At 38.7% G+C, this 10186-nt stretch overlaps 1 protein-coding gene across 2 annotated transcripts in view; it reads left to right on the top strand.

Annotated features, from left to right (window-relative positions):
• LOC122556623 (methylsterol monooxygenase 1-like) overlaps positions 1 to 7153 on the top strand; it is a 15840-nt gene extending 8687 nt beyond the window's left edge. The window contains exons 1-5 of one of the 2 annotated variants that reach the window (XM_043703535.1): positions 1089 to 1250; positions 1472 to 1620; positions 2685 to 2811; positions 3461 to 3615; positions 5323 to 7153. In XM_043703535.1, coding sequence (XP_043559470.1) covers positions 1610 to 1620; positions 2685 to 2811; positions 3461 to 3615; positions 5323 to 5515 — 486 coding nt within the window. In that variant the 5' untranslated portion in view covers positions 1089 to 1250; positions 1472 to 1609 and the 3' untranslated portion in view covers positions 5516 to 7153. Of the gene's footprint in view, positions 1 to 1088; positions 1251 to 1471; positions 1621 to 2684; positions 2812 to 3460; positions 3616 to 5322 lie in introns of those variants that run through there. The other variant, XM_043703534.1, reaches the window with a different exon arrangement.
• Positions 7154 to 10186: the final 3033 nt, after the last annotated feature.

Genomic DNA, 10186 nt, shown 5'->3' with positions numbered 1-10186 from the left:
ACAGGAGTGTTGTAGTGAAGTTTATTATACACACTGTAACACAGGAGTATTGTAGTGAAGTTTATTATACACACTGTAAGACGGGAGTGTTATAATGAAGTTTATTATTCACACTGTAACACAGGAGTGTTGTAGTGAAGTTTATTATACACAGTGCAACACATGAGTCTTATGGAGACTGGGCGCCTCCTAGCAGAGCGCTTTAGGGAACATCTCCGAGTCCCCCGCACCAATCAACCAAATCGCCCCGTGGCTCAACATTTCAACTCCCCCTCCCACTCTACGGAGGACATGGAGGTGCTGGGCCTCCTTCACCGCCGCTCCCTCACCACCAGATGCCTGGAGGAAGAACGCCTCATCTTCCGCCTCGGAACACTTCAACCCCAGGGCATCAATGTGGATTTCAATAGTTTCCTCATTTCCCCTTCCCCCACCTCATCCTAGTTTCAAACTTGCAGCTCCGCACTGTCCCCTTGACCTGTCCGGACTTGTCCGACCTGCCCCGCTCCTTTTCCACCTATCCACTCCACCCTCTCCTCCCTGACCTATCACCTTCATCTCCTTCCCCCCTGACCTATTGTACTCTATGCCACTCTCTCCCCCCCCCCCCCCTCCTCTAGCTTATCTCTCCATGTTTCAGGCTCTCTGCCTTTATTCCTGATGGAGGGCTTTTGCCCGAAACGTCGATTTTGCCTGTCCTCGGATGCTGCCTGAATTGCTGTGCTCTTCCAGCACCACTGATCCAGAATCTGGTTTCCAGCATCTGCAGTCATTGTTTTTACCTCGTTGATTTTAACCCTACTGCGAATCCTCTTGCAAGGATGCCTGCCTTGAAGAAGTTTTCCTCTTCTCTCCCACCCTCCTCTAGCTTATCTCTCCACGCTTCAGGCTCTCTGCCTTTATTCCTGATGAAGGGCTTTTGCCCGAAACGTCGATTTTGCCTGTCCTCGGATGCTGCCTGAATTGCTGTGCTCTTCCAGCACCACTGATCCAGAATCTGGTTTCCAGCATCTGCAGTCATTGTTTTTACCTCGCTGTTTAATCAAACCCTAGCCTTTAGGTTTCTTAGGGAATTCAACAAAATAAACAAGAAAAAGACAAGATGGCCATGTGCCAAATCTTCATGGATTCTGGGAGTGGTCATGGAAGGAGTGAAATCTCTGCACACAAACAACATGCAAGGCCTTGGCGACTACTCCTTATACCAAGAGTTCAAAAAATAGAGGCCGAGCGACCTACAAAGTTGATAGGTGAGGCATCAATACCTGCATTACTATGATGTACCTGCAGTCCCACTGATTCATGAAAGAATTGAAACATGGATAGAATCCCATCATAACTGCTGTGATTGTGGCCAGTGAATATTTAGACCTGGATTATGTGTGCACAAGAAAACTGTATTTGCTTTTGTAAATTAAATTTTCCATACGGTGAGACAGTTTGTCATTAAAATAACTTTTTTTAATTTTAGGACAAGCCAGAGAGTATTGAGAAACAGTGGAAGTGCTTCAAAGTGCTGCTGTTCAATCACTTCTGTATCCAGCTGCCTCTGATCTGTGGCACTTATTACTTCACTGAATTCTTCAACATTCCGTATAACTGGGAGAAAATGCCACGATGGTAAGATGTGCTTGTCTCATAGCTGTATCAATAAAGTTTTCATCCACAGTTTTCACCTCAAGCGTAGAATTTTCCCATCTTAGCCAGACTTCCAAGCAACATTCAAAAGACACCCTTAACTTGTATCAAGTTTGCTTGTTTGTCATACTATATGTTGAACTTTACTGCACTATTAATTTTGAATCTGATATAGTCAGATTATCACAGTACTCTGTCTGGATCTTGCTGTTGCTAAGAGACATGGCACCCATTTTGCAGTCCTCATCAATCTTCACTGGTTCCCATACTCCAGAGCATTTCTTCACCAACTCACTCTGCAACCTCTTTCAACCCTTCTTAAGTCAGTAGCAACCACCATTCAGAGTCTTCACCTGTTGTAGATTTCCATACTGAAGTGCTCCTCTGACCTTCATGTGTTACAATATGCCACTGCATTATCCTTCTGATATAGGCAGGTCATTGCAATGTAATGTCTGGGTTGTGCTATTATTGAAGATACTTGGCACTATTTCCTGCATAGATTGCTGCACCATAAGAGAATCTACAAATATATTCATAAAGTTACCCTCTCACTTTCAGAAGCTTGATATGAAATCTATCACTTTAGCCATCACTATGGTGAGCTTTTTCTCAGAGCCCCTTATGCACTGCTTTGAGGCAGCTTGTTATATTGAAGCCAGTATGCAATAAGTGCAAGTTATTTTCAATGTTAAGAGCAACAGTCTTTTTCATGTTATTGAAAATGAAATGAAACACTTGTTGTTAACTAGAATAACAGATAAAATGGTGAGAGGTAATTTTCTGAATTTGTGCTACTGATGGGATAGGAAGTTTCATTACCTCAGATTGCATTTCAGAAATTCAGATTACTAAGTTAAAATGTTTTAAAATCATGAGAGTGGCACCTGAATTCCTAATGTGTAGTGCTGATGGATAAGGTTCTGTGCAACATCAGGAAATTAGTCTTGTGGATCAATAATGAAATTCCACCAATTCAAGTTCAAAGGAATAGTTTTTACCGATATAATATTCCTAAATGCCACTGCATTATCCTTCTGATATAGGCAGGTCATTGCAATGCAATGTCTGGGTTGTGCTATTATTGAAGATACTTGGCACTACTTCCTGCATAGATTGCTGCACCATAAGAGAATCTACAAATATATTCATAAAGTTCATCATGAATTTACGGTGAGTCACTATTTTTGTTTTGGCATGATGAGAAAACTTTTACACTACCAGTTGTCCAATACTCATTTACTGTTCCAATGACTTCAAGATTGCATATTTCTCAACTTCATTTGCCCTTTGTCCTGTTCACATCTGCATTTTGTATGTGGCCTTGCAGTTGACAGCAATATTATGAATAACCCTAGTGGAGCAGTTTCCTGTGGTTCCATGATTGTTCTTTTTAGGCCTGTGAATCATTTGTTGCAGTGGAACCACACCCTGATTCTATGAATCATTTTCTTGGCTATTATGTAAGTTAGTTGTTTTATTGATTTTATTTTAAGATGTTGAAAATTATGTATATTAGTTTGTTCTCTTTTTTTCTGGAGTTGAGAACAAGTGAATGCATAAAATATTTCACTTGGAACCTAGTCAACCAAGCCATTAATTTGGAGTTATCTCATTTATTGAATAATTGCTGATGCCAAACTTCCGAACTCTGCTTTCAAAGGCTTTATTACTAATTCTTGCTGTTACTAACAGAGTTTTTCACTGTGCTTCCACCAGCCTCTACTGTTGTCATTTTGTCATTTACAGCAGTGTTTACTTTCAGTGAATGATTGTGCATGTGCCACTCAGTTTTATTTTTCTTCAAATTTCTGTTATCTAGGCGCCATTTGGCATGCAAGCTGAATATGCCCACCCAGCAGAGACACTCATCCTCGGAATGGGTTTCTTCATTGGCATCATGATCTTCTGCAATCATGTAATCCTCCTCTGGGCTTGGGTGATCTTTCGTCTCCTGGAAACAATAGACGTACACAGGTAAAGATGTCATTCAAGTAACATCATTATGCCAATTTGGTTAAAGTTTGAGAATGTATTAAACAAAAGAGGAAACAATCCTTTTGGCATTACTACTTCACTGCAAGCTCATATGATAAATATTATTCTGACACTCTATTGGATCACCAAATATAAATCAGATCATTGAATGACACTCCACTTGATCCATGGGTTTGTTTTGTTATGAATGTAATTTAGTTAAATCAAGTTGTAGTAAACAGTTATGGGGAATATTATCAGGATTGAAATTGAATTTTATTTGCTTTTATGTTGACACTGTTCAAACCAAATTCTGGGAGTCTGTCGTTTACACCACTACATCAAATAACCGTATCCTGACAACAGCTAGTCTTCAACAATAGCTGAGTCTAGGGTTCAGAGAACATAACCAAATCACTGATGGTTGGTCCCATGGAATCCAAACTGAATCATCGAATCCCTAGAGTGCGGAAGCAGGGCACTTGGTCCATTGAGTCCACATCAACCCTCCAAAGAGCAACCCACTACCCTGTCCCTGCATTTCTTAATCCATCTAACCTTTATATCTTTGGACTGTGGAAGGAAACCACAGCACCCAGAAGAAGCCCAGGCAGACACACTGAGAATGTGCAAACTCCACACAGCAGTTGCCTGAGGATGGAATTGAACCCAGGACCCTGGCACTGTGAGGCAGCAGTGCTAACCACTGAGCCACCATACCTCCCCAAAACTAGACAAACATAAAACTAACTTTATGAATTCTGCATTGACTTTTGGACAAGAACATTATGGCATCCCAAATATGTTTCAAAGGGACAAAACAGTTTCTTGTATGCTGCAGAAGGAGGCCAGTTAGTTTATTGTATCTGCGCTGGATCTTTGAGCATTTTGACTTAGTGCAAATCTCCTGTCTTTTCTCTATACAAATTTCCCTGCACATTAAATCATTAGTTAAATAGACTTAACACCCCATTGTTCTGGGTGTCCCTGTGCATGAATCTCAAAACTAGAATGCAGGTACAGCAGGTAATAAGGAAGGCAAATGGAATTTTGCCATTTATTACTGAAGGACTGGAGTGCAGAGGTGTTGCTAGAACTGTACAGGGCAGTAATGAGACCACACCTTGAGTATTATGTACAATTTTGGTCCTTTCATTTGAGGGCTGTAGTTTTATTGGAGACAGTTTAGTTTTATTGGAGACACTAGATTGATTCCAGAGATGAGGGCATGTCTTATGAAGAGAGGTTGAGCCGTTTAAGTTGTGCTAAATCCATTGACTTGCTCTATTAATCAAACGGCACCAAGTTTCCACTATTAAGTAGAAAGAGGTCATTTTTTTTAAAGACCTTTTTACAAATATTGACATTTTAAAACACATTCTGATTCATGGCAGATTTTGCTTTTAGTGATCTGAAAATGCATTTGAGATCTTTAAAACTCAAGGGAAAAGATCATTCTTCAAAATGGACACACACAGTTTGTGCCATAATTACCAATCTCATCCAATGTAGGAGCTCCATAAATTACCATGTGTTAAAAAGGTTATCAGATCAGTCATGGTCTAACTGAATGGCAGAAGGGACTATAAGGGCTAAATGATCTACTTCTGCTCCAGTGTTTTATGGTCTTACACCATAATGTGAATGAAACACAAATGTCTGAGTAAAGTTGCTCCTTTGCTAATGATTTTTGTTATTTCTTCTCAGTGGTTATGATGTTCCCCTGAATCCATTGCACTTGATTCCATTTTATGGTGGCTCCCGTTTCCATGACTTTCATCACATGAACTTCATTGGAAACTACTCTTCAACCTTCACGTGGTGGGACAAGCTGTTTGGAACAGACTCTCAGTTCCAGATGTACAATGATAAATTGAAGGAAATGAAAAAGGATCAATAAGAAATACACAAAACCAATAACATAAAACATAGCAATTTTACTCCAAATTACTATTACTATAACCAAGAAATTGAGAAATCTAATCAATCGCTGAACTGTTTAGCAAATTAATGCTCTTAATGGGTCCTGATGGCGAAGTTCATTTTGCTACCATCTTTTAATAAATAAAATATTCTAAATGTTTTTCCTGGCATTCACCTGAGGAAGTAGTACTGTTAACTACACAATTATACAGACAGACTCCATTTTCTCATGATTGTTATTTGAAATTGTTCCAAACTTTTGGGAGAACTGTCTCGAAGTTGTTTCTCTTTCTGTAAAGAATTTAGGGAAACATTTTCATAATTACTTGTTGTATTGAAACTTTCAATGAATTAGCCCTGGTTTTTTTTTGCAATATTTCCTCATTTTGTTGGAGAAAACATGTTTTTGCAAACGTGTGTTATGCCCTAATTTGAATGACCTTTTTAGATTTGAATTTCTGGAATAATACCTGGAAATATTGGAAGTCTTCTTCCAAGGACAAATTACAATATACAGTTTCTCACTGTTCTAACTGACATAAGATAATACAACCAGATGTTTATAATCACTATGTATATTTGCTTATTGTGAAATAGCACCAAATCTTATAGATATCTTGTAATATTTTCACTTGGGCATTCAGGTATGTCATTTGATTCAAAGTTCCAAATATTGTCTGCGCTGCTGTCAAGAACTGCAGGTGACATGTTCTGCAAAATTCAATTATTTGGCTTTTTTTTAATCAGAAAGAATCTCTGGTATAGGGGTCACAGCATGGAAGAGGCTCTTCAGTCTATAGTGCCCACACTGGTCATCAAGCACCAATTTATTCTTGTCCTATTTTCCAGTCTCTGGCCTGTAGCCGCATATGCTGTGGCATTTCAGGTGTTCAGCTCCCTTCATAGCTGTAATGGTGAATTCCCTCTGCACCCTCTCAAATGTGATCGCATCCTTCCTAGGACTGCACAAAGTACTCCGGTTTTGGCCTAACTAATGTTTTCTACAGCTCCTGCATAACCTTCCTCATCTTGTAATCAGTATCTTGACTAATAAAAACAAGTGTCCCATTTGCCACCTTATCCACCTGCTACCTTAACTACCTGTCCTGCTGTCGTCAAGGATCTAAGGACATCCATACCAAGGTCCCTCTGATTCTCTGTACTTCCTAAGTCCTACCATTCACCATGTATTCCCTTCTCTCGTTAGTCCACAGAAAATGCATCACCTCACATTTTTCAGGATTAAATTCCATTTGCTATTGTTCTGCCCAGCTAACTAGCCTGTCTATATCGTCCTGTAGATTCTTCTCCTTGCTATTTACCTCATCACCAGTTTTCATGTCATCTGTGAACTTATCACTCATACCTCCTTCATTAATGTCTTGATCGTTAATGTACGTTACTAACGGCAAGGTACCCAGCGATATGGCTTCAAATCAGAAAAACAACTTTTGGCCATCACACTCTGTCTCTTGCCACAAAACCAAACTGTTAGACATACTTATGCAATGTTTAAATTTAGTGAGGTTTACTCAGTACTAGGGAGTTTTGAGAAGATTTGTAGCTCAGGTTGAAGTTTTAGATGCAAGCTTGATTGCTGAGCTGGAAGGTTAGTTTTTAAACGTTTTGTCACCATACTAGGTTAAATCATCAGTGAGCCTCTGGTGAAGCACTGGTATTATGTCCCACTTTCTATTTGTGTTTAGGTTTTCTTGGGTTGGTGATATCATTTCCTATGTTGATGTCATTTGTTGTGTTGGTGATGTCATTTCCTGTTCTTTTTCTCAGAAGGTGGTAAATGGGGTCCAAGGCAATGTGTTTGTTTATAGATTTCCAGTTGGAATGCCATACTTCTAGGAATTCTCAGGCATGTCTCTGTTTGACTTGTCCCAGGATGGATGTGTTGTCCGCATCAAAGTGGTGACCTTCCTCATTTATATGTAAGGATACTAGTGATAGTGGGTCATGTCATTTTGTGGCTAGTTGATGTTCATGTATCCTGGTGTTAGTTTTCTGCCTTTTTATCCAATGTAGTGTTTGTTACAGTTCTTGCAAGGTATTTTGTAAATGACATTCGTTTTGCTTGTTGTCTATATAGGGTCTTTAGCTGCTGTTTTAGTGTGTTATGGTGGGTTTGTGGGCTACCATCATGCCAAGAGGTCTGAGTAGTCTAGCAGTCATTTTCAAGATGTCTTCGATGGAGGAGAGAGCGGCTAGGATTTCTGGGTGCGTTTTGACTGCTTGTTTGGGTTTGTTGCTAAGTCACTCAATATTAAAATGTTTTATAAAATGGATCAAGCTTAGTTCAGATGACATCATTTGTTTATAGTTTATTTCCAGCTGATTCTTCCTGAATTACAACACTTTAACTTCAAAATCCACTTACTTTTGTGTGGAAAATACGTCCCATTAATGTTAATGAAAGAAACTGAAGAATCCAAGATGAAATCAATTCTCAAAATGGAAGTCATTATAGATAACTAAATCTGAAACTGCATGTAAGAGGTTAGGAGATTATATTTATAAGTTGATGTTTTTGGCGTTTTTGCTAAAGAGATAAATACCATTTGGTGATTACACTGTTGAGCTTGCTTTATAATAAATCAATGTGGAGATCATATTAAATAACATTGAATATTTTCACCCTTTATGTTAATGGAAAATTGTCATCTAATTGAAGGTTAGCAAGAGTTTCAGGTAATTCAAAGGACTTTACAGTTACAGGTAACTAATAACGTGTAGGAATGAGTAGGCTTTTAATTATCTTAGTGAGTTTTAATGATCTGTTCTAAGATTGACAACTATTTTAAATACTGATATTAAAAAAAACTGCTGGTTCAGTGAAAGTTCAATATCAGAATTATGTTCAAGGCTGTACATTGTAAGGCATATAAATGCGTTGTAAGTGTTATAAGTGTCATCTATGGAAAATATTACATTTTTGTGACTTCTCAGCATTGCTATGGTTGTCCAGTTTATTTTCTACTTCTTAAGACTGTCATCCAAATTTCCCAAATGCCCACAGTTTGAATTGCAATTTTTGTTTTTATGGTAGTGAGCTTTGTGATAGTGATTTTCACTTTCAAGAAAGGCCCCAAGAGCAGATCTTTGTTTGAAATGATAAACTATTTCATAATATTGGAAAAATACATATATTTAAAATCTACATCGTTTTCATCTGAAATCTGCTGCCAAAATTCACCACCCCCTTCCACCTACATTACTTCCCAAGAAATCAAGCCCATATTCTTTTCCAATTGCTGCTCCATCTCTACCTTTAAAGTGTAAACTTTTCATTGCACTCATTTGAGTACATGTGACAATAAAGCTAATTCTATTTCTAACTCTTTGAATGAATTGTTGAAGTCAGGCTTTATGCCCACCTTACTCAAAAACTTCCATTTAAACACACCTAACCTGGCTTTTCAGCCCCTACAGTGCTGGAACTAATTTGCTTAATGTCATAAACTGCATCTGTTGTTAAGAGCAAAATACTGCGGATGCTGGAAATCTGAAACAAACACAATGCTGGAAAAACTCAGCAGGTCTGGCAGCATCAGCAGAGAAAGAAACTAAGTTAACATTTTGAGTGCTGTGTGAGTTTTCCAGGACTTTTGTTACTGCACATGTGGTGCTTGAGCTGCTGCACCTTTAGATGTTAACATAGTCAACTCGTCCATCCTTTTTTCCAGAATTTTCTCCAATGGTCCCCTGTGAGCTGCCTTACTTCCACTTGTCTCAATGATTCTAGTACATCACAGCTGCTTATGAATACTCAGTGTCTTGATTGATTCTATGCTAAGTTTTAAAAGTCCAGGCTTTGTCCATTAATTAAACTGCTGCCTTCTGTAGTTTAACTCTTCAACGTATTTGCAAGGTCTGTCACTTAGACTCACTTCTCTCATGCTTTGCTGCCTTGTCTACTGTGCCCCACATTAACACAACCAAATCTGTTCAAAACTCCACTCCTAACCCCTCTATTACCAATGTTCATTGATTTCTGTTCTGCCAATGCATCAAATTTGTAATCCTCAGCCTCCATTATTAACACTTTTCTGGCCTCACCTACTTGTGCATGTTCCATGAATCTTACATTTCACATTGTTACTTATGCTTTTTTGTCCTCATGTGCAATCACACCGTTGGTGGCAAAACTTTTGGTTGTTCTGGAATTATTTTCTGAAACTCTCTTCCTACATTTTTACACTTGCCACACTTGTTTTGCATTTTGAAAAAGAAAATCCTCTTATTGACCCTGAAGTTGTCTCTTTAGCAGTTCCTCTCCTCAAGTATCTTTGAACAAGCTCTACATTAAACATGACTGAACAATGCAGTGTTGCAACTTCAATTCTAAAAGTAATGGTTTTACTGCACTTCAGGGTAAGTGAATTTTCACTTAAAAATATGTTTGGGTTCACATTGAAATAAATACAAGGCAGAATCTATATTTATCTAAGGCCAGCTGTGTTGGTGGGGTTGGGGCTAAGGATGGAGAATCTGCACAGTCTTCGTCCCTCAGAGATTGATCACAAGGTTTGTACTTGGAATGAGAAGTCCCCTTTTCAGGGAACAAAATCTGGCCCATTTCAGTGCCCAGCTGTTGTGGTTTGCATCTGTACAAAGATTGAGCAGATACTAATTTATATTG

Source organism: Chiloscyllium plagiosum, chromosome 14 (genome assembly GCF_004010195.1).
Source record: "Chiloscyllium plagiosum isolate BGI_BamShark_2017 chromosome 14, ASM401019v2, whole genome shotgun sequence".
Classification (NCBI taxonomy): Eukaryota; Metazoa; Chordata; class Chondrichthyes; order Orectolobiformes; family Hemiscylliidae; genus Chiloscyllium; species Chiloscyllium plagiosum.
The sequence above is the reverse complement of the archived record's forward strand: the minus strand, read 5'-3'. Positions and strand labels throughout refer to the sequence as shown.